Here is a 26,357-nt window from a genome sequence, read left to right as displayed (position 1 = left end):
CAAGGAATAGACAGTTAGACTTTTCTTGTACATCCATATGAATAAAATTATCTGGAATAATTCCCATTATAACAAAAAATATAATATTTTCATCTTTTATATAAATGCTAATTCAGCAAACAAAGTGAGTATAGCCCCACTTGAGTCTTTTTCATTTCTCTTGTAAAATACAAGGCTGAAAATAATTCCTTTTACCTTTTAAAAACTTGTTGTTCCACTCCTATTGTTATAGCTGATCAATTCGTCACTATCCTAAAAATCTGTGAACATAGCCATGTGTAATGAATTAATTTTGTTGTTTAATTAAAATTGTGAACTACAAGCAATAAAAAAGAGCACATAGTATGGTTTTTCCTCTTCCTTTTTTAGCCTATGTCTCATCTCCCCTGCTCTTTTTCTTCTGCCTGGTTTTCACCTCCTATCTTTGAATCCTCTTGCTCCCATCAATTTAGCAAATATCTTAAGATGTCTTCTTCCTGCAATTTTCTTGGATTGTTATACCATCTTTTGCACATTTATTTCCTCCTTTCTATCCCCTTATTTTCATTCCCTTCTCCATGCATCCTAGCTTTCATTGAACATTGGCATGGCAGAAGGAAACATCCAGATTGAACACTGAAGAGCTGTGTTTCTTACAAATACAGATGAAATGCATTAAGCCTATTGCCTTTTCAATCCTTGCTCGGGTTGAATTGGAAAGGTAAAAGGGAATTTTTTCCTCATGACGTATCTGTGATAGTTTAGAAAAAGGATATTTTATTTAATCTCACTTCCAGGCTTTATGCTTAAAGGAAAGTTTGCTTGCTTCCATTCCAAATTTTAGCCATAAACACTCATTTTTTTCTCAGCCTCAGAACTATAATAGAATTGCACTTAAATAAAATTAGACTATTTTCCTATTTTCTTACATCAAGAAACATTTGTGAAAGACTTTTTAAAAAGTGATTTCTGAAATAAATATAAAACCAAATTATGCTTAATTGTATATTCTTGATAGAGTTACATTTTCTTTGTAAGTGTAATTTATGTCTTAAATCTCATCAAAAGGGCACAGCACTTTCAGAATTAAATATTAGAATTGGGCATGCTTCAGATATTATTCAAAAAGTGCTTTAAGAATGCATGGGAACATAAATCCAGCTTTACTTAAAGCAATTGTATCTATCTGCAAGCTTCCAAGATAGCCTTAAAAAGATATGGATGCTTTAAGTAAATTACTCATCAATGCTGATTTTTTTTAATGTGACTTCTTAAACCATTAAAGAAGCAATTTTTATTTACATTAAAAGTTTCTGTAATGTATGTGGGTATGACCTTGGAAGATGGAGGAAGAGATGCTGCCTAGGGAATGATCAGATAAGAGAAGGCATAGCCTGCAGCTGCATAATGGACCGAGGAAGCAACTCAGAAAGGAACTTCCCTAACTTCTCAGACTATAAAAGAAACTATGGGAGATTTGTAGTATCAGACTTGCAAGTTTCTGTTAATTTACAATAAAGTAGAATTAGCTCATCTACTTAGGTTTCCTGCCTGATCTACTTGGGAAGGCTGATAATCTCTAACATGAAAAAGTACAAATGGAAATCTTCCTGCTTTTAAAGAAACAACTTTAGACTTCAGAACCTATTTATAACAAAGTCTGTATAGATATTTCAAAGTTTCTTTAATTTTAGGTTTCAAAAAACACTGCAGGTTCTTAGATTTAAAAGTTACTGAACTCAGTCCACTCAGCTTAGCATTTATGTGTGAACAAAATACTGTTCCAATTTTTTTCCTAGACTTAAGACTTCAAATAAATTTATATGAATTTCTTTCCCTGGGTAGGTTTTTCTTGTACTCTATGGGTACTTAATATTAGAATAACTCAATAACAAAAAACATTTATACCTTCAAGTTTTTGAAGAACTCTGGATCACTGGGGAGAACCAAGTATTATAATTTACCTGTAACAGAAGAAACTAAACTGATGATACTGAGCCTTGAGAGGAGAAAAAGAACAACATCAATTGGTGCTAAGATTTCTTTGTAAAGCAGAAACACAGAAAAGCATGAAATGACTAATATTGCCGAAATAAGGCTAAGTAATTTCTCAGCTGTAATTTATAAGGCAGATTTTGGTTATTGGGTATAATTTAGAATAGCCTAACTGGAATTTGGAAAAAAAAATGCCTGATCATTTTTCATGTTCTTTTCATGAAATAATACTGTTGGCTACATTAGGCATACTGTCAGATATTTTTTAATTTTCCCTCCTTAATTTTATGTATAGTATCTGCCAACATTTCTCTTTAACATTGCATATTCCTCATGTTTGTTTATGTTTGTTGGTTCTTTCTTGCATCATTTTTTTTTCTTTTTTCCTTTTGTATTTATAAAATAAATCTTGTGACTTGAAAACATTATAGTGTGTAACCCTAGATTAGTGAAAGAGAAGAAAAGGAGCAAGAGGGAGATGAGAAAAGGAAGAGAATAAATTCATTAAGTTAAGTAGAATTATTTTGCTAAATAAGGACCTAGATCCAAAGAATTCATGAAAGAAATTGAGAAAATATAACAACCAAGATCAGAGAGCACCAAGGACACCACATACCTATATCTTTTATGGTATAACCAGTTAAACAATGTAATTCTTAATATTAAATTCAATTTTAAAATAGAAATCTAGATTTTTTTTAAAAAAAATATTTGGATGGATGGATGGATGGATGGATGGATGGATGGATGGATGGAGACTGAGATAGACAGAGAGACCTAGATATACATACACTCCAAAGTAAAAATATTTCCATAAAATATAAGCAGCATATAGATAGAAAGAACATCTTATGAGGGAAATGTTTAAAAGGGTTTCTTATATTAAAAAAATAAGATCCCCTAAGAAAACTGGTACTTTAATTATCAAAACAGGATTCAGTAATCTGGAATCTGAGTAAAAATCTCTAGTATAGGTGACTAATGTTTTCTGCATATTTTCATAAGGTATATTTTATGTAGAGAGATAGATTTGACTCCTATGTTAATTAAATTAGGGTGGGAGTCAAATATGCAAATTTCTTGACTGCATTTTATATTACCATTAATAATCTAAATCGAACTAATTACAGAGAAGAACTATCAATTTATCTCTTAACTTGACTTGGTGAAAATGTTACATCTTCTTCTTAATTATATTGTTTGCAGTCCTATGTATTTTCCTAATTTGTTTATTTTAAATGTTTATGTTCCACATTTGTTATTTTTTTCTACACAGCTGGCTGTAACCAGTAATAAATTTATATAAATATAAAACCATTTTTGAAGTCATAGATGACTAAGATTCCCAGTAAATGACGAAGTAAAATAATAAAATGGTATTGGTTCAGCAGGGATCCGATACTATTAATAAATTGTATGGTGTCACCAAAGAGTACAGTATCCTAGCAACCAGGCTTAGAAAATGCCAGATTATTTTCATCCTGAGGCCTAAGAGTATCTATGTATATCTACCCTCCAAAGCTCTGAAATTGGCAACCAGAAAGAAAGCCTTTCTGTAGTAGTGCTTGTGAATGGAAATATCAGTAAATTTAGTTAAAAATATCATCCTTCCTGTTTTTTTAAGAAAATATTTTCAACCCTGTTTTCACATTAATTTATCATTTTTAAACATGCAGGATATCCTGCTGTAAAGAAAACCCTCTAAGCCAATGGTTCTCAACCTGTGGGTCGGGACCCCATTTGGGGTGGAACGACCATTTCACGGGGGTTGCCAAACAACGCAATCCGCCATTTTTTCCCCCTTTTCCTTAGCTGTGCTACTCCCTTTTATTCTATTGGCTTTTGAAAGCCAATAGAATAGACTCTCTTGAATAGAGTCTAATTCTATTGGCTTTCAAAAGCCAATAGGAATTGTCCAGGCTGTCTCTGCCCTGCTGAGCCCGCCAAAAGTCCCATTCTGCAAACGGTGCTGCACCAGTTGAGTAGTCCTTGACTTACGACTGGTTGAGTAGTCCTCAACTTACGACCAGTTGGGGGTCGCGGCATTAAAAAGGTTGAGAACCACTGCTCTAAGCTGTTTAGAAATTTGTGAAATGGTCTAAAAGCTCTTTCTCTCTTTTTTTTTGCTACCATTCCAAATAACTAGAAAGTTGCTGCTACTTTTATATTAAAGCTGAGTTGGAAGCTATTGTTTTTTAGACAAAGCCGATTTTCCTTCTCTATCAGTTAAAATCAATCTTGGCTAAAATTGCCATTCAAGCAGCCCAATCAATCTTGAGACTTTTTGCCTAATTTTTTTTTAGGACTCCTAGTCGATTGCTAATTGTATTAAAGAAAGAAGATGTGTTGTGAGAAAGAACAGAGGACAATAGATTTTAATTATTTATTACTTCAGTGTATATTTTCCCACCCATTGGGAAATTTATTCCACTGGACACTCAAAGGACTAAGTATATATTATAACTAGTTAAACAGCTTAATAATTCTAAAATGGTAACTGAAAAGAAAGTTCTTGACTTCTTTTCTGAAGACAAAAAAAAGGGAGAACTGATTTCAGCTCCAAAAAGGCTTTAAGCTGTATTTAAGTATGGAAATATTTTATTTTCTAAATTATGTACATAATTTCAAATAGATTTAATTTCAATTTATTTTCATATTTAGATTCCAGATTCCATCATATCTCGTGGCGTTCAGGTGCTTCCACGAGACACAGCCTCACTTAGCACTACCCCTTCAGAATCCCCTCGTGCCCAAGCTACTTCTCGCCTCTCTACTGCTTCCTGTCCCACACCAAAAGTAAGTACAGCAGCTTGCCTGCATTCAGAGATGGGAACTGTCTTGATAAATGTTTTCTGCTGCTGAAAGGTAGCTCGCATGGAAGATTATACTGTTGAGAATCATCAAGGAGGTGAAGATAGTATATACTTAGGTTATATTGTACATACAAAATAGTGTGTTGTGTATATGTGTATGTGTATATAAAAGCTTATATATTTAAATTATTGCCATTTATTCGCTTTAAACTTGCTAATTTTCATACCTATTTTTAAAGATATATTTGAAAGTGCTATCTTTTCTTATTGCAGTATCAATCATGAGGCTGTGAATTTCTTGCAGGGCTCTATTAATTCATAAAATTAATCCTGCTCTTGAAAAAGAGAACTAAAGAAATAGTTTATTTTTGTAAACACATTTACACCTGAACTGTGGCATTTTCTGCTTCAGTGGCCTGTTAATGTACAGGTAGTCATCAACCTACTACCACAATTGCAACCGGAATTTTGCTCACTAAGGTCATTAAACAAGTTATCTCGTGACCAGACCCAATTTTACAACCATTTTTACCACAGTTGTTAAGTGAGTCACAGAGTCATTAAGTGAATCCAGCTTTCCTTGTCAGAAGCTGGCTAGAAAATTCCAAATAGCAATCATGTGACCATAGGATACGGCAACTGTCATAAATGTGTGCCTGTTGCCAAGTGCCCAAATAGCGATCACATGATCACAGGGGTTAGTCACATTTTTCAGCACTGTCCTAACTCCAAACCATCATTAAATGAATGGTCATAAGTTGAGGACTATCTGTACTGCAAGCATTTTCAAGACAACAATTTTGCCCCAACTTGGATACTTGCTGCCTCCTCTTTGGAAACTCTAAATTATATGGAAACTTTTAATGCCAGCCTATGAAATGACAAATTTGTACTTTAGATATTATTTCACGTGGATTGTTCAGGACTTTTGCAGGTAATGTAATGTATTTGGTATAATACATAACATAAAGTGTATCCATAGCAAATTTGGACAAATAGCAAATCTAGTAAAATATAGCTTCTCATAGAACATGAATTCTTTTCTGTTTGCTCTTTCATATGGCAAGGCTTTATTTCTGGTATTTTAATACTAACATATTTAACAGAAAACAGAATAAATCTAATGAAATGTTTCTTGGTTCATGGTTCTTTGAAATTACAAATCTCTGGTTATTATTTTTTATTTATTTCTGCAAGCCATGTTAAGGTATGTCAAGCTATTAACTTATATTTTTTCAACGTTCTGACATTTGTTATGATGTATTACATATGTTGGATAATAATACATACATTCCTGAATAACAAAAGTAGACTTGATGTAGAAATGTGTTCAAACTTTAGAGTTTTTTATTGTTTTTCTTGTTGGTTTTGAGAATATCCTTTTTTCTTTTCAAAATTAATTAAAACCTATTACAAGGTAATAATATAATAAACCCTCAGTTTAATGGGTCATTTAGAATCAAATATTTGTTAAATCCATAAATAATATCAACTTCTGTCATCTGTGTCAGTTCATCAATTTGCATTGTTACCATATTAAATAGATGATATAAATAGATGCAAATAACCTAATCGATATAATTTGTCTGGACAATCTCAGATACAATGGTTTTTGTCTGTTTTTTTTTCCAAGTGATTTTCTAGACGGAAATCTTGTATCTGAAGTCCTCTAAACAAAAGTCCATTAAAATGAGGATTGATCTATATTTGAAAATTTACTAAGCTTGGATGAACAAGATAAATAAAAACTGAAAACCCAGTCTGTGCCTTAATTTCTCTTTTTTATAAAAGCAGATGTTGCACATTTATTTTTGAACTGCTTTTGTTCAGTGGAAATAAAATCAAAAATTATTAGTTACTTTTAAAAGAGGATATTGTACAGAACATGCACACTCTAATAAAATGGATATGTATGCACTGCAACCTAATATGAAAAAAACATAGTAAAATTTTTCTTCAAGGAATACAAATTATTAAATTATATAAATAATATAAATATTTACCTTTATAAATAATATAAAGGTAAAATGTAATGATTGAAATTCCTTGTAACACTGCATTGGAATATGATTTCTCATGACATAGTCACATATATTTTAAATTAGATTGAGTGTCAGTTACAAACTTTTGAATAGTCTAGCTCAGGGGTTACCAATCCCTGGGCTGTGGACCAATACTGGGCCACGGCATGCCAGCAACCAATCCACACAAATAAGCAAAGTCCCATCTGCAGGATGCAGGCAGCACACAAAACCACACACCCTCCGGTCCGTGAAAAAACCTCTCTCCACGGAACCAGTCCCTGGTGCCCAAAAGGTTGGGGACTTCTGATCTAGCTTGCTGTAAAATTCCCTGTTCTCCAGTCCAGATTATGTTTTGGGGATTCTTTTTTTAGGTGGCTTTGTGCAAGCCCTGCAGAAAGAGTTCTAATATGAACAAAGAGCAAAGAGAGAAAGCTTTTCTCCCTTCTCATTTTAAAAACCTACCTGATAAAGTTTTCCTGCTCCTGATTTTCCTGATAGTTTAAATGTCCTTGCCCATTTACCTATATTGATAGTTAAATTTTCAAAAATTCTTTCAATGTCCAAATCTCATGCATCTTATACTGAGTTTGTCCATTTGTATTTCTGTTTCAGAATATGAGAATGTTTCCAATTCACTTTATCATATGCCTTCTTTAAAATGATAAATGTACCATAATCTTTTTGACAGTCACATATTCCTCAGTGACCTACTGAAGAATAAAAATTTGATTTGGGTTCCCCTGGCATAAATTTGTGATGCACTTCTAAATTTTAATAATGATTCTTCTTCATACACTTTCACACAAAATTTTGCTAAACAGAAAGTTTTGTTACCTATCTCTTTGTAGAGAGGAACAATAATGGCATTAATCCAATCTTCAGGATCAGATACAATCTGCATATAGATATTAAGCAAGTCATATAACCATGAGCAAATCATATTTTTCATAGAAACTAATGTTTGTAACCTTAATTACACTCTTCTACCAATCATGATCTTTTACATAAAAATCTTACTATTCATTCTCTCAATTACAAATAATTTCATCCATTTCCTCCACTGAAGATTTCTTGTTTAATCACATCCATTTCAATTTTTTAAAAAAATCCATAAAAATAGTTGATTTTTCTGTCTTTTTAAATGTTAATGATTCCTTGCTTTCTTAGGGTATATTAGTTTCAACTATTTTTTCCTTTCTGTATGCATTAGGGGTAGTCAATCTTTTTATACCTACCGCCTACTTTTGTATCTCTGTTAGTAGTAAAATTTTCTAACTGCCCACCAGTTCCATAATAATGGTGAGTTATAAAGTAGGGAAGTAACTTTACTTTATAAAATTTATAAAGCAGAGTTACAGCAAGTTAAAGCATATAATAATAATTACTTTCCTAATACTTTATGTTGGACTTTCACTAAGTTTGGCAGAATAAATCTTTATAAAACAATTTACTGTAGTTAAATCTATCTTTTTATTTATACTTTGCATACATAGAAGCATGAAGTCTGATGAAATTACATTTAATTAATTAAATTATTAATGAGATCCCTGAGGCTGATGCTGCGAAACTAAATACTGGATATCTGGCTCAATTTTTGTAAGGAACAAACGAAGATCTCCTCTTTCGGAAATATTCAGGTGGTTTCTTTTTTTGGTCATAATATGATTAATAGCACTAAAGCCTGATTCCACAAGATATGAGGTAGGGAAAGGTATCAATAAACTGAATATCATTTTCCATATATTTGGATATAAGACAGGCATTTTTTTACTTTGCCATAGGTTTTCATATCGAATTTATGTTTACTTTCTTCATCATATCTAATTTCTAACAGTTCTTCTTGGCAAGTTGTATCAGCCTCTTCAATATTTGCGGTAAAAGGATTTTTCATCCAGTCATACACCTTCAATTTCAAAATATCTTCAAATTGTTTTTCCATGTCCAATTTAAGTTCGTTGAGGTGGCTACTGAATCTGTCAATATCCTCTGGAGTTACATCATCTTTTATAGATGATAATTCAGGAAACTGGTGAAATTCTCTCTTCAAGAGATTATAACGAAATAGTTCAAGTTTGTCAATAAATAATGACACAATACTTTGGCATTTAACTGTTTTTAACTGTTGACACAGATTGGTCTCATTATTACTTTCAAAAAATTGTATGACACTATCATATAATGCTACAAAATGAGCCAAAGATGTACCCTTTGACAGCCACTGAACTTCTGTGTGCAAAAGTAATAAAATCTTCATTATTGTCCTGGCAAAGCTGTCGAAACATTCTATCATTTTTTGAATTGGATTTGATCTTGTTTATGGCTCGAATTATTTTAGTTAATGAGGAATGGAGACTTGTACTTAGATGTTTTCAAGATGTTGTCTGCGCACCACACAATAAATACATAAAACATTTGGCACTTCTTCCTTCAAATAAGCAACAAATCCACGATAGCGACTTACCATTGATGGTGCTCCATCAGTAGCGCATGCAACAATATTATTCAAAGGAATATTATTTTTTGTAAAGTATGATTTCACAGTATTAAAAATAGATAATCCTCTTGTATCTGTAATGAGATTTATTGCAAATAGCATTTCTTCTCGTAATGTATTGTTTTCATCAAAATAACGTACATGTGCCATCAATAAAGCATTATTATCTGCAATGGTAGACTCGTCCAATTGCATGGAAAATGAAGAGTTTTGGAGAATACTTATCAGTTTTTTTTCAACATTAACTGCCATTTCTTCAATTCGTTGATTTACTGTGCTATCGCTTAGGAGCAACGTTTTTAAAATTTCAGGTATATCCTGATGCATTACTGTTGAGATAAATTCTTTTATAGAGGCTATTATTTCAGTTTCTCCAATATTATAGCTTTTACCACTTTTTGCAATTAATTATGAAATGCGATAAGCGGCAATTAATCCATCTTCGTTTGCTGCATGTTGTTTCTTAAATGATGCAACGATTGTTGAATGATTTTGAATTTTTTTATATATTTCCTGAAAATATTCAATGGGCTTGTCCTTATCATTTGGATGCTTTGTAGAAAGATGTTCTCGCAATCGACTTGGCTTCATTGCGTCATTGGACAATGTTTTATGACACAATAAACACATTGGATGTTGTTTATTTACAACAGATTCTATGAAAACCATCTTCAGATACTCTGGCAAATAGCCATGAGCGTATTTCTTTTTTTGAGACATGGACTCACAATATTTTGTTTGAAGCTGTAGGCACGTGCTCACTCTCACAAATCTAACTGTGTACTGACCAGTGCGACCGCAAACAAAAGAGCCTGCGCTGTGTATCGTCGTCTGTGCATGCCTCTTGCGCATCGTGGATTGGGTTTGGGGGGCGCCAGCTACCAGCTCTGCTTGTCTGTTACAGCTGGGTGGTGTGGGGGGGAGATGCGCGAGCTATTCTGAAACGAGACTCTTTTGTTTGCAGTCGCACTATAGCGCCATTTAGTTTCACTTACGTAACGTGAACTAAACTTATGCAGTATATTTTCAGAAATTTAAATTGTCGCGGGGAATTTTATGAAAACCTAATGAAAATGTTTTTAAATAATGCTATGAGTTTTTTTTTAAAAGTCAATTAAATTAAAAAAAAGGAAAGTGTTTCAGTTTCGGACAAAACCCCTACCGCTCATCATGAAAGCTGGAATGCCCACTAGTGGGCGGTAGGGACCAGGTTGACTACCACTGCTTTTATACAGTACTTTTCCTTTTACATTTTTTTTCAGCAATAATTCTTTTATCTGCCATTTTTCTCATAATAGCCTTTTTCAATTCATCTTCCTATAAGCCTTCATACTTCCTACTAGCATAACCTCACATACTTGTGTGGCACTTTGTGCCATAATTCTTGTTGCTCTTTTCCGCATCAGTTTCCATATCATCTTTTTTATGACCACTTTGTTTTCATTCTGTTGGAAGCTTACATTAATCAGTTTTGCAAGACTTTTCCATTTAGGGCTTTTTCTTTCTCCAGTTTTATTCTCACTCTAGTTTTTTTCTTTTCTTCCTTGTTCAATTTTCCCCCCACATCCATTCTTGTCATTACCGGAAAAAGGGTCTGCTCCACATTCAGAACCTCTTGTCAGCCTGCTATCCATCACCTCTCTGTCTTTCATCATACTCAAACCAGTCACACTTTTAAATTCATTGTATGTTTAAACCACGTATTTAGAGCTGTCCTTTTTCTAAGCAAATATTCCCCGGTCACCATTCTCATTCATTCCTTTGACTCTGAAGGGCCGAGTCACTTCTTTTTGTACTCATTCTCACTCTACTAGAGTAATTCTTTTTTTCATACAGTTTTTCCCCAAATTTCAATTCTTATTCTTTCTAGAACATAAATATGGAACTGTCACTAACATAAGACATTCTACTTGACCATCTAGAGTCTAGATCATGTTTTTTTACATATTTAGCCTTTTTATTTTTCAATTAAATTTGTATTTTCACTTCTGCCTACATATTAACTCTATTTGAAAGTTCAGACCTTCATTCATATCTGTTACCTTTTTCAGCATTCTCTTAAATTCATACCCTGCCTTCATTTTATTTTATTTCATTTCATTTAATTAATTCATGATCTTTCACACACCATGGTCATTTGAAAATTGGCTCATGAATATTCACCTTCAATACCATTTATAACTTTGATGAACTGAGGCTTTCACAAGTGTCAGTTCACTGCATGTACCTTCTTAATTAATCACAAGATCCTAGCTTTTGTGAAATATTTTGTGTGTTGTTACACTAAAAGTTGATTGCATTTCTGGCATACTAGGCCACATTTGCCCAAAATGAGCAGTACTGTGTCATACTATTAGCAGAAAATGCCACATATGATATGGGTCAAGTCATTGAAACAGTTTAGATTGGGCTAAATAAAATAATTTGACCTTGCTTAATTAGCCACCAACAATATTACTATTTATTTTTGCTAATTATTATTGAACTGAAGTATTGAATATTTTCTGATATTCTTTCTAACATACTATATTAAGATTCTCTTTTTTATTTATTCGTAACATAAAATATGTTTAAAATGATTTTAAATCCCAAGTAGATGTATTAAAAACCCTCACATCACTGAAAATTAAAAATACAATTAGGATACATTTCTAATTCCTTCAAATGAGTTTGTAGGGCATCATCATTATTCCTTTTATGACACTGAATTTAATACAATTCCTCAAAAGGAAAGTAGACAGAAAATAAATTATAGAGACAAATTTCATGCAGAGTCCAGCTTCTGACATTACTTATATCAGGTTATCAGGTTATCTGAAACCAAATGTTCTTCCAATAAGTGTTGTGTACATACCTGTCCGAAGTCACAGTTCAAAAATGGATGACATAAAAACATTAAATTATTAATTGCAATTAATAAAATATGATATGCCATGTGTAATATTAATTTATCCCCTCATCTACATTTGCCAACCATTTACTGACTCATAATCCATATTACCCTACAAAATCTACATACATTCACATTCCTTTCTGCCTTCCAAAAGAAACAACAGCAAAAAAGGGAAAAAATGTGATGGAAGCTGGATGAGTGGAAGAAGTAGTTATATTGAGAAAGAACGTTCTTGGTTTTGTTACACAAGTTTTAGATTTAGTGAGACTTGAAATAAAAGCAATGCTTTTATCTTTAGTGTTAAAGATTTTATTAATCTAGCCAGAAGTATATAATTATTTTCCAGAAGATTGAATTTCTCATTATTCAATTACTAATATTACTATTCTAACTAAGTATGAAATAAAAAGTTGAGCATGATAATCAACAATATAATGAGCTCAGTAAATTGAAAAGCCTTGTTATTTTTTCTTTTCTTTTTATTAGATCATGTGATCCATATAGCAAACTAGTCAGAAATTATACTTTATGTATATGCTTTTTGCTTTTACTAATTCCGTAACCTATGTACATTGTTTGGAAAATTCTTTTTACCTTGCTAGCAATTTATTAATAGTTTATTTTTTAAATAAAATATAATATACAGTTAGCACATCAAATATGTCAAATTTTGATAACATTAACTAAAAATGCCAATAGATAGTAAAAAAAACCTTGAAATATACAAAGGAATGAAAGATGTAGCCATGAAAGTGAAGATGGTCAGGAAATAAAATTACTTTCTGACATATAAAGAAAATATTGCATGGGAATAAAAAAAAGAACATAAGAAAATCCTAATTAATTGCTGCAAGAAGATTGCACAAACTGACCAAAAACAATAGCATGAAAAAATAGCAATTGTGAATTGAAATATCTGCAAGAAATGTCATTTCTGCAAGCAAGACTGGTGGACCACACACATACACACACACACCCCAAATAAAAATAGATATAATTCATAATAGAAAAGAAGAATCTAAATGCTCTGAGACTTTAGAATTCAAGCAAACAAATATCTTCCACATAATTCCCTGAATTAACAATTATTCATAAAAAAACCCAAAAAATTCTGCATAGTGGATGTTGCAGTATCTGGAGAGTAGAAGAAACTAGAACTAGAGAAAATCACAAAATACAAAATCACAAATACAAAGACCTGCAAACAAACCTGTGGCAAAAAAGCTAAGTTAGTACTAATAATAGGTACCTTAGGTACAATCCCAAAACATACGGAACACTACTTCAATACTTTCGGCATTGACAAAATCATAATTGGTCAATTGCAAAAGGCAGTTTTACTTGAAGCAGCTTACATCCTGTGATGATTCTTTTAATACCATCGAACAATAACATTTGCCTGTCCCAGATCTTTGAGAAAGATTCAATAGATGGATAAAAATGCCAGGATTTGACATATGTGACCAAACATAATAATGATGTTGTCTACAAAACAGCAAAGTATACCAATATGATCTCATCTTTACTTTAGATGGATGATTTAATGATTTCTGGAAAATCAGAAATCAAAATCCATTGACAAATACCTTAAGAATTTTGAGCACAGAGAGAGCAATGGAATTTGACTTAGAGAAATGTGTTACAGTAGCAGTAATGGAACTGATAGTAAGGAAATTGAAATGGAACGGAATTGGAATGCCAAATAGTCAAATGATCAAGCACCATCAGGATGAAGCCTTTTAGTATCTGGGCATTTAACAGTTGGGTAACATCAAGCATGGATAAGTTAAAAATATGATTAATAAAGAAATATATCCAAGTAAGAAAATAAGAAAGGTACTAAAAACAAAATTGAACAATGGAAATACCATCAAAGCCATCAGTACCTATGCCATACCTTTGATTCAATAGACACTGCTGGAATTATTAACTGGACACAGGCTGAACTGGACAATCTGGACTGAAAAACAAGAAAACTGATGACTATTCACTGTGTTACATTCCTGCAGTAATATTGATAAATTATAACTGCCCCATAGAAACAGATTGATAGAGGAAAAAGCATGCATCAGCTGATTATGTAAAATAATCAACCAAAATACAAGCATGCAATTACTGAATGTACAGGTATGAACATGAAAAACTTACTGTATGCACAATATTTTCTTTGAGAAATGCTAAATTTCAGACTTAGTGTTTCTGATATTCTATATTAATATTTGTTGTTGTTCTTATGGAAGCTGACTTAAATAATTTGTTGTTGTCTTCCAAGATGAATACAACAGCTATTTTGCATTGATCTCACTAATTAAAATTATTTCTTGCAGTTTTTAAATCCTGGCCTTGTATGTTTTTAAATTTTCATAACAAACTCTTGTTCAAATTTTAGTTTTATATTTATAGCTGGTTTTAATCCTACTATATCCATATTTATGCATATATGTAAAGAGATAATATCTGGAATATTAACTAAAGAAACTGAAGGCTTGATTTTGGCTACCCAAGAGCACACTATTTGAACTAATGCAATCAAGGCTAGAATTGAAAAATCATCAAATGATTCAAAATCAAATTCTGTAAAGAAGCAAATTGCACAAACTGATTACAAACAGTGATCTAACACAGTCACCAAAATAATTCACTAGAACATCTGTAAAAACATCTGTGCCAGTAATGAAAAATTGGTGGGAATATATAGTTGAAAAAGTAGTTGAAAAAGAGCAGGTTAAAATATTGTGGGATTTCTGAATGTAAATAGATAAAAGTCTTGGCTCATAACACACCAGATTTAGATGTGGTTGAAAAGAAGAAGCTGTGGATAATTTATGTGGTAATACAAGGGGACAGTAGAATAGAAGATAGAAAATTTGAGACAGTCATAAAATTAAAAAAATCTGAAAATTGAAGCTAAAAGATTATGGCATAAATCAGCTGAGGTTGTACTTGTAATTATCGCACACTGTGTGCCATACCAAAAAATCTTGGATGGTACTTAGATTGCCCAGAATTGTGATTGCTAATCAATGCAGTCATAGGATGTTGCATAGGATGTTGCATTGTTTTGACTACATTGTTTAACAAAGGCAATCACAATCCCAATTGCCATTGTAGCCCAAGGATTATTTGTACTTTAAATAGAAAAATAATTGAAAGAGGATACTTGAAATGCAGAACTTAAATATTTATTCACATAGGCTGCTTCCAAATCTATAATTATCATAGAACGATAGTGTTGTGCTATCCAGGTACTTTTAAATATATCAGCAAGCAGCAGATAAATATGTGATGCTAATTCTGCCTTTTTCTGAGATTCAGAATCTGACCTTACATATAGTCTTTTTGAGTCACATTAAAATATATTAACCTGGGATAAGGGACAATAATTTTTAAATGATTTCTGAAGTTACATGGCATATATTCCATACACACTGCTTTATTTAATTTTTTACATAATTTTCTTTAGCTATAAGTTTTTAAAAATTCCATACTAATTCAGAAATACGAATATGTATGAATTATAAGAATTATATTCCCTTATAATATATAACAATATATATTCCTTTAATTTGTATTTGCTTCACTCATATTTAAATAATTTTTTCCAGATGTTATTAGATTTTATGAAAAGCAAAAATGTTAGCTTTTTTTACCTTTTAATAATTATATTAAGTTTATCAAGATATAAAATACAAAAGAAAATGAAAATAGTAGGGAAAGGGAGGAAGGGAAGAGAAAGAAGTATAGGGGAAAGGGGAAAAAAGAAAAAAAGCACTGATTTCCAACTCTTTTTAGTGCTGTAGAATAAGATAGTAACATTATAGCCTCAACTTTTTACTATTATATACTTAATATTGTATGTACTAGCCATTTCTATAATAACAAAAATGATCAGAATTTTTATTGTTCTGAAATTATGATGGTATTATAATATTTAGTGAGCTAATAATGAAAATAAATTTACTGTATGCAGAATATTTTCTTAATATTCTAAATACTAAATATTCTAAATACTACATTTCAGACTTAGTGTATCAATTTCTATAATAATATTTGTGGCTGTCCTTATGGAGCTGACTTAAATAATTTGTTTTTATCTTCCAAGATGAATAGAACAACTATTTTGCATTCATCTCACTAATTAAAATTATTTCTTGTAGTTCTTGGCCTTGTATGTTGTGAAGCTTTCAGAACGAACACTCTTGTTCAAATTTTAGTTTTATATTTATTTATAGCCGGTTTTTATCCTACAATATGCATATTTATGCATTTATGCAGAAAGGTAATATCTTGATCTTAATAAGACTATATCATTCCTTTTCTATTGAAGACTGTACCACTTTTTGCTTTTATCTTTTTATCTTTAAAGTTATCACTAATTTACAAAGAAAGAAGTAGTTCTGTCTCATGTCAAATATGGAAGAATATGCTAGAAAACAAGTGGCTTATTTGAGTATTTGCACTTCTCTGACGCATATAGACCAATCATATTTAAGCTCAACAAATTGAATTATGACTATGAAATTTTCCTGGTGACTTAAATTTAGGCCTTCCTGTGCTATCCTGCAATTGGGCAATTATACAGTTTTGATCAGATTTAAAACATAGAACAATAGGATTGGAAGGGACCTTGGAAACCCTATAGTCCAAACCACTGCCCATGGCAGGAGATCCTGTACCATTCCAGATTTTCTTTGTGCTTGGTGGGAAGGATATATGGGATCATAAGAAGAATAACAGAATAACAGAACAGTATAACAGAGTTGGAAGGGATGCCAAAGGTCCTCCAGTCCATTCCCCCCACCCAAGCAGGCGACTTTATGGCATTTCAGACAAATGGCTATCCAATCTCTTCTTAAAAATTCCTGTGATGGAGCACCCACAACTTCTGGAAGCAAGATTTCATTGGTTGCACCCATTGCTTCAGTAGCAGTTAAAACAATTCTGAGGTTGAATTGTTAGCCCTATTCCCCACTTTCCTCCTTTCTCATCTGGATTTAGGACTAGCAGTGGTGGAGTTCCTGCCATGTAGTCCCATATATAGGTTCTTTCCCCACTGTCAAAATAATATAGTTGGTTTAATTGATCAGTATTCACAACCTTTCCTGATGATATCACTTTATGCTAACGTTACATATGATATGATATGATATGATATATAGTATGTTACCTGATATAAAGAGCTACAACCACTCTGGCATTGAAACACAATAACAGAAAGCTTTTCAGGATCCTCTGTCAGGACCTTTTTTTTTTTTTTACATGCTATCGTCTGACCTGCCTTCCTTTGAATCCTCCCTGCTTTAGGCTTCACTCAGTAAGTAATGAAGATTTAAATAAGATTTAAAAGAACATTTTAATTAGAGATTTAAAAAATACAGTGAGGAAAAATGAATTTACTAAAATAAAACTTAAGTATAGTCTTTTGTTCATGCTAAACTTGTGGTTTTTCCATACTATTTCTGTTTTTGCAAAAATAAGTTTTCACAAAATTCTGGATGTTCCTTCTTTCAAAAAATATATAGTACAAGATTTATGTTTTCATATTATTATTGACATTAAGCTACCCAGAAAGTAATTTATTGGAGACTGATATAGTTATTTAACTTGTTTGCTGCCCATCTCGCCTAGAGGTAACTCTGGGAAGCTTACAAACATTAAAAGCCAAAAAAAAAAACCCCACATTAAAATAATTAAACCTCATAATAATAATCATAATTTACAATTAAAAACACAGGAAGGAAGGGAGTAGGATAAGAACAGGCGGAGGTGAAGTCTTGTCTTAATCTTGCCACCGCCAGCATGATGCACATTGGGGTCTGAAGTCAATTGGCAGAGCCAGGTCTTCAGGCCCTTGTGGAAGATCAAAAGGGTGAGTATGGATCTCACCTCAAGGAGCAGGATGTTCCAATGGGCAGGTGCCGCAGCAGAAAAGACTCTTCTCCTGGACCCCACCAGCTGAAATTCCTTAACCAACAGGGTCCGCAGTATGCTCCTTCTGCTGGTATAGATGAGATAGTTCCTCAGATAACCAGGACTCATTCCATGGCCTTTAAATGTGATAACCAATACCTTGAATTGCACCTGGAAGCAAACCTGCAGCCACTGAAGCTTATGGAACATAGTGTAACATTCAACATCTATGAAATTAAATACTATAAAATTAAATAACATATAGGTGGAAGGTATCTCAAAGATTATTTAATTTGATTATATAGTTATCTAATTTGTATTCTTGATGTGGAACCATTTATGAACACTCTTTTCTATAATAATTCAGGATTTATGAATTCATTTAAGCCAGTACATATTTACCATTTTATTAATAAGTATATTATGAAATAAATTGTTGAATGTTTTAGAGAGCTCATGGTACATTCCATAACATTGTCCTTATCTATTAAGTTAATCACATTTATAGTATTGGTCAGACCCCACCCTAAATATTGTGTCCTTTTAGACTTTAAGAACAATTCAGGGATATCAAAGTGGCCACAGAAAAGGCAATTAAGATGATCAAGGGACTGGAAACTAAGCCTTCTAATGAAAGATTAAGAGGATGAAATATATTTAGCCTTGAAAAAAAATGATCAAACAGAATTATAGTAGAACTTTTCAAATTCCAGAAAAGATTTTTTCTCTCTTGAATAAATCAAGAATAATGATTTTAATCAGAATCGGAATAATGGTTTTAAATTAAAAGAAGGCAGACTCCACTTGAATATTAGAAAAAAATACAAGAAAAAATCATTCAGAAACAATTACACAATGGTGGATGTATTCACTACACAGTAATTTGGATTTTCTGCCTTTAACTTTAAGATTCTGCATGTTGCTGAGAGATCTAATAATTTTTTTCCCTTCCCTTAAGTCATGTCCAATTCTCAGAAACAGCTGGGACAAGTCTCTGCAGTTTTCTTGGCAAGGCTTTTCACAAATGGTTTGCCATTGCCTCCTTTTTAGGACTGGAGAAAGTGACTGGCCCAAGGCTACCTGTTTGACTTTGTGCCCAAAGGACAACTAGAACTACCAGCTTCTTTCCTGATGCTTTAACCATTATAAAACATGTACTTTAGAAAAATCCATAATTAATCAAATCCCATTGTTGCTGTCCTTTCCACCAAACCCTTAGATTTTGCAGCCTAACTGTTCTTTAATCAGAAAGGAAGCAGATAGATGAGCTCCAGTTTAAGTTTCCTAAAGAATATACTATCATTAATATTGTAATATTTTTCCTATCTCCCTATCAGCCTTATTTTGCAGTTGTCTTTTGTTGATATTTTGCTCCATCAGCCATTCTCCAGTGCTTATTTTCTTTTTTTCCTTTTGGCTCATCCTATGTGTTGTCTTGCAGAGAGACGATACAAATACTAAGCTTTATGTTTCAATACTCAAAGTATAGAAAGCGGTAACAGCTTGCAGAGAAATCATCCATAATTTATCCACAAAACTCTCAGTGGACCATCAAATGCTTTCTCATCCAAGGAAATAATAATAGTTTGAAACTTAGGCAACACTGTTATATTATTTAAGAATCTAATATTATCAGGTCCTTGATATGGCCATATAAAACATGACTTAACTGGATGGACAATAATGAAAAGTGCAAACTAGAAAGAGTTTTTGAACATGTCAATTTTTAGCATACACATATCAAGGAAATAAGTGTAATTCTAACAGAACATCAGATCTTTTTCTAGATTAATAAAAACTGTTATCTAGATCTCACAGAATGATGGGAAGAGATCCATATCCTGCTCTCAACTGCAAACATTCTAATATTGACTGACAATTGAATAGAAGCAAGCAGGGCATTAATCATTCTTAAGCCCCCATCCATTGATACAACAAAGGAAAAGAATGGCTGAGCTTTTTCTATCTTTTTCGGTCTTTTGGGTGGCACCTGGAACAAATTAGCAACAAATAATCATAGCTATCAAAACAATGGTAATCAATGATTTACTCTACTAAAGGAGATTAACCAATTAATAGGATACAAAGTGAAGGAGTGCTATAGTATGCAGAAGTAGATTACCATAAAATTTTATCTTAAAGGTAAGTAATTCTTACATTATTTTTTCTTTGTCTTGTCCATATGCCTTGACTGAGTTTTTTGTTTTCATGTGTATTATATGCAGTTAGTAACATCCTAAGTGCAGAACTGTAGAAAAGAATGAATACATTTTATATTCCTAATTTAGGGAAATTCATCTTCTGCTTTCCAAATCATCTTTTACTTAAGTACAAATGTATGGGTTTGTCTAGTCTAAAGAAAAAAAGAAATAGGGGTGACATAATAGCAGTATTCCAGTATTTGAGGGGCTGCCACAAAGAAGAGGGGGTCACATTATTCACCAAAGCACCAGAGGGCAGGACAAGAAACAATGGTTGGAAACTGATCAAAGAGAGAAGCATCTTGGAATTAAGGAGAAACTTCCTGACAGTGAGGACAATTAACCAGTGGAATAGTTTTCCCCCAGAGTCGTGGGCACTCCATCACTGGAGATTTTTTAAAAAGAGACTACACAGTCACTTGTCTGAGATGGTATAGATTCTCCTGCTTGAGCAGGGGGCTGACTAGAAGGCCTCCAAGGTCCCTTCCAGCTCTGTTCTATTCAAATGCATACATGGTGGCAACTCTCTGATCCCATCTATCTAAATATAATATATGTAGCACTTTAATGATGCCTTTACATCTATTTCTGGCTTAGCCTGATGGAAAAAGTTGTCCTGGTCCTCTTTATTTTCTATCTGAGATGCCAGAGGCTATGTGCCTTTCATTCATTTGCAAGATTTGAGGCCGAGTAACTTGATGTTATTAAAACAATGGTGTGTTATTTCTTTTAACTTGACATATTTCCAAATTAGTAATGGAAAATAGTACATTAATGGATTTTTCCATTCAAAAAGCTTCTGCTTGCACATTTGCTGTCTCTTTCCATTATACAATACTACGTAAAGAAGGATGAATTATTTGGATTAATTTAAAATCTTCCCATTATTTCCCATTATTAATAGAAATCAATTTACTTTTGAAACACAATCTTCAGCCTATCTTTCCATATTTTGAAGCTTCAGTGCAAATACCTATATATTTTTATTGCTTTATCTCAAGTGCAATTATTTAAAAAAACTTAATACTCTTTTGATATGAATCCCATTGTTTACATGTGTAATTGTAATGTATAGTTATTTGTAAATAAGTATTAAATTACACCCTTTCTATATTCTTTAATATAGTTATTCTTGAAGAGAAATTAAGAAAGTGCTATTTGAAATAAAATAATGAAGCTTTTCTCCTCTGAATTTCTTTTGCATCTTATTCCTTATATATATCTGTAGTCTCTTAGTATGTAATAAAGATATATATGATTAAATACTTTATAAATGAGGAATTAAGGCACAGAAATACTAAATCAGAAAAAAAAATCCATCATAAGTTGTTTAGCTGAATGATTGGAGTCCCCATATACCTGATTCTTATTATTAATAAGCAAAACTAGTTCACCTTTCTTTTTATCCTTTTTCTGAGATGTGAACTTCAGTTTTAGTTATAAGTTTCCACTTTGTCAAAATATTCTCAGAAATTCCAGGATTCAGGATCAACGTGGTTTTGGTATTATGCTACCTTATTTATTATCCATCCCATTCCAGTGGGAATATTTCACCAGGTTTAATTCCTTCAAGTTGTGATATACGATACAAAATGTTAGCCTTTACACTTTGGGGGGGGGTGTTTCCAAAAATTTATCAAAACAGATACAATAAAAATATGCTATCGTGTGTGTGTGTGCATGTGTGTATGTATGCATATTTTTCTATTTAGTTTTCAACATTATTGTTAGAAACCCAACCTCTTGGTAAACAATAACAGAATTATTTCTTAATTGCTTTGCACAGTGTAGGATTTTCTAAGTAATGAAAAGCACAATGAGGCTAGTAGTAAAAAAAAAATAGATGTGTCTTGGCTATTGTTAAGTAGCATTTGGTATGGCATTAAAATTTTCTGGCTGGGCAGCAAAAGTATTTAATTGGGAGCTAAGAACAGTGGCTGATATTTTATTTTAACATGGGGCAGCTGCACATTTTTCTGCCAATTGTCACTCATGATATTTAGCAGTGCTAAGTGCTCAATCTACAATAGCAGGTTTCTCGGGTCTGTGCTTAAATTATATAGCATATGGCACAATTTCGTACTTTTCAGCTATATTTCTGTCAATACTTCATGAATCAAATCCAGTCTCTTGCAGCATTCTCTGTGTTATTAAAACAATAATTAGTAAATACAGTGTGTCCAATTTCAGTACCTATATCATTACAAAAAAGAAAGAACTCAGCAAATGAGTCATAATGTGATCCAGAAATAAGAGTCTGTGTCCTTTTTCCCTAGAAGTTTGTCAGAAAGTCAAAGTAATGTCTTGCATGCACTGCTAACTGACTGTGTGGAAATTTTTTTAAGTTTACTTTTTCTTTATTCTTCTGTCTTTTTTATCCATCTTCCCTCATTGTAGCAAATTAGACGCCCGGATGAAAGCAAAGGAGTTGCTAGTAGAGTTGGATCCCTCAAAGTAAATATGTTTCTAAATTTTATTTTGCAAGTTTTCTTCTATAGCCTACACATTTTTTTTTACAGAGAGTGGGGAGGGAGGGCAGAGGGTGGAGCTTCGATATTTCTCACCATTCCACTTATTTTTATTTCACGTTTTTTTAATCACTGTGGGATCACTTTTTATTTGTTTCTGTGCTATACAAGAGCCATCATAACTCAGTCAGCGAAAGGAAAGTTGCCAAACTATTATTTCTGAATCATACTGTACCTCTGCAAAAGAAATTAGCTTCCTTAACCTGTCTTTGGAGTAGAATCATGAACACTTATTAAGAAGGCAAGGTAGCAAATTCTGTTCATTCTAGATAGAGAAGGATAGAGAAGGATTCTGAGGCACAATCTACCATTTTCTTAAACTTCCGTAATTGCAGTATAGGAGTTAGTCTTATTCCTTTTAAGTGGAAAAAGGTAGTTTGAATGGATGTATTTTCAATTGTATCTAAGTAGACACAACACTTTTTCCAGTTTGAAAGATAACTAAATTGTTGTTTTCTATTAATTCTCTTAGATTTTATTCTTTAAAAGTGCTGAGGTACAATAAATTAGATGAACTCGAACATGTGTTTGCACATTCATTTAAATGGAAAATAGAGATAGAGATTTTGTGAAATGTCTTTGAATATACTCCCTTTAAAATTAAATATTTGACATTAGTAAACTAATCTTCTTGTGTGGTATATCATATTAAGCTATGTTAATTTATATATTCTTATAGAGTTGGCTAACAAATCAATGAACGTAGTAGAAATATTTTTAATATCTTGGATTATAAAAATGCTGAAAGCTCACAGCATAGTTATCCTCAAAATATTCAGCAGTATAAATAGATAATTATTATTTATACATTTTGAAGCATTTCACTTTATTCAGTTATGTTTTGCACCACATGGAGCACAAAGTTCTTTCTGTCTTTTTTGCACTTTCTTGCCATCTCAGCTTTCTGTCTTGAAAATTATTTTCTTTTGTGTGTATGGTGTGTGTGTATCACCTTTATTCCAAGAAAAGCCATCTTACTATTTCTCTTAATACTTGCTCTCTGTAAAAGTGTCATTGCACTGAGCATATAAAGGAGGACAAAATTGTAATTATGCATATGTTTTCCATATTCAATTCCAAACAATGAATCTAATGAAAATGAAAATAAAAATGCTACTATACTTATAATAATGATAATATTACATTCCTCTGTCATTCTCTGTGGACTTTTTTTCAAAGAATTAATACTGTAATGCAGTTGAGGTATATGTTGTGTACATTAATTGACACTATATAAATAAATAAACATTGCCAAATAATGTATTTAATTGGTTAGCCATTATAAATAAATGCATATTAAACAATCAGTGAAAAATCCGTTTCCAAATTGTATTTTTAGAAATTTATACATTCTTGCTAAAATATGAATGCAGTATTTTAAAGTTTATATTTTTGGTTTTTGAATTCATTGGCACAGACCCAAAAATACAAGGATAAAATAAAGATACTCAGAAATCTTATTATTATGGGAAATAACACAGTGATCAGAATAAGAATATTTAGAAATTATATGAGGACTCTGTTTTAAAAATGTACTAAAAATGCTCTGAAAATGTTTAGTATGCTGATGGTTAGAAAGCAATATATGAACATTGAGAAGTGAACCAGTAGCTATAACTATATGTATTTTCTAATTAACATTTACACTTTAAAAAATAGTTGCTATTTTAACTAAATGATGTTTTTATCTTAACAAAAGGCTAATCTTTTTGTATTATGCTACATATATTACAACGGCTATGAGAAATGTGTTATACTGTATTTTCACTTTTTAAAAAAATGGAAAGAAGGAAAATGAAAAGACAACAGGTGGCTTTTTCAATTCATTTTCTGATGTTTACATATAGCTCCATCGAAAGCTGGAGGAGCTCAGAGATCATCTACATGGGAATGTCAAAGGATGCTCTCTCCGAGTAAATGTACGATTTCACTCGGTGAATTATTTTTAATAAACTTTTGCTGGCTGGTAATACCAAATGTGATTGGTTTGTTTTCTCATCCCATCATTCTTCCCTTTTTTCTTTCACCTCTTCTGTTTCCTTTTCTAATTTGGGTTTACACCATAAAATGATTTTTTTTTCTAAATGGTTGACCAACTATTAGTTACTTTCTGGACTTACTGCTATTTAAAAAAAATCACTTTTTGTCTCCAAATTCAAATGTGGTGTGAAATTGTTTCCTGATTCTAAAATAAATAAACTAGCCCAGATTTTTTGAAACTGGTTTCCTTCAGCTTTGTTGAATCAAAACCTATCTATAACCAGGAGTGGCAGTAGCCATGCCACCTGAAGATGGAAGTTATAAGACATCTGAAGAATAATAGATTGGGGTTAAGACAGAAAGTAGATTGTGTGAATATTAGACAACATTTAACATTTAACAACATTTAGACAAGTATACTCAAAAGTATACTTAAATCAAATTCTCTTTTGTGATATTTCATGTTTCACTTCTAGAGCTTTACAATTTAATAATAAGTGCATGTCATGCCTGATTACTACACATTATCTCTTACTGTATTATTTGATTTCTCTTTATTGCCCACCATTCTTTTTATAGGTTTTTCCTATTCAATGGGAAAGCAGTTTGAGTTTTATTATGTTTACCATTGGTCAATCAGTTGGAAAAATAACATTGGCTGGAGGAAGCACAGACAATATGTGCAATATTCATTGTGGCCCAAATCTTATAATTCGGAGATATTGACCTAATGTCCCTTCCACTGGCTCAGTGCATTTCTTAAAAATTAACTGCATAGATGAAATAAACTGGGACCGAACTAATCTAATCAGAACCGTATTTCCTCTAATTACATGCCTCCTATTTTACAAAAATGCCCATATGTCTTATTCATTCATTCAATTTATTGATTGTATATATATTGATCACAACATCACAGATTTGTGTCCAGAATAGCAACATAATTAAAATACGTGAGTCTTAGATAATTTTATTTGTTAATTTGTTAACATTGAACTAACGCTGTGTGATCATAAAAATCTCTGTCAAAAATTTCTTCTGTGAATATTTGTAATATTTAAAGTATTGATAAACATATGCAGAAAATTTTAGTACTGATCCTGAGTTTCAGCAAATGTTATTTTGATATTAGAACTTCTCCAAAGTCTTATGTCAGATAGGAGTATATACCTTGTTTCCCCGAAAATAAGATCTAACTGGAAATTAAGCCCTAGCATGATTTTTCAAGACGCTCGTAATATAAGCCCTGCCCCCAATATAAGCCCCAGTTAAGACCGTCAGCCAGACAGACGCATTTAGTATCATATTTCCCCCCAAAATAAGAACTAACTGGAAAATAAGCCCTAATGCGTCTTTTGGAACAAAAATTAATATAAGACCCAGTCTTATTTTTGGGAAAATATAGGTAACAACAATTATAAAAATAATGATATTAGGCTACTCCACATTTTGATCAGAGATTTGGGATTTAAAGTTATATTTAAATATTTTTGGAAAACATGGCAGCAAAACATCTTCCTACAATCTAGGTAATTTGGAA

At 32.1% G+C, this 26,357-nt stretch overlaps 1 protein-coding gene across 16 annotated transcripts in view; it reads left to right on the top strand.

The window, feature by feature from the left end:
• Window positions 1-26,357, top strand: part of GPHN (gephyrin) — a 252,541-nt gene that overhangs the window by 171,497 nt on the left and 54,687 nt on the right. For 12 of the 16 annotated variants that reach the window (XM_039326899.1, XM_039326897.1, XM_039326889.1 and 9 more), the window contains 2 exons: window positions 4,636-4,770; window positions 22,707-22,763. In XM_039326899.1, coding sequence (XP_039182833.1) covers window positions 4,636-4,770; window positions 22,707-22,763 — 192 coding nt within the window. The remainder of the gene's footprint in view (window positions 1-4,635; window positions 4,771-22,706; window positions 22,764-26,357) is intronic. The other 4 variants (XM_039326902.1, XM_039326896.1, XM_039326900.1 and 1 more) reach the window with 1 other exon arrangement.

Source organism: Crotalus tigris, unplaced genomic scaffold (genome assembly GCF_016545835.1).
Source record: "Crotalus tigris isolate CLP2741 ecotype Arizona unplaced genomic scaffold, ASM1654583v1 scf7180000024346.1432988, whole genome shotgun sequence".
Classification (NCBI taxonomy): domain Eukaryota; kingdom Metazoa; phylum Chordata; class Lepidosauria; order Squamata; family Viperidae; genus Crotalus; species Crotalus tigris.
Note: the sequence above shows the minus strand (reverse complement) of the source record. Positions and strands in the feature narration are given on the sequence as shown.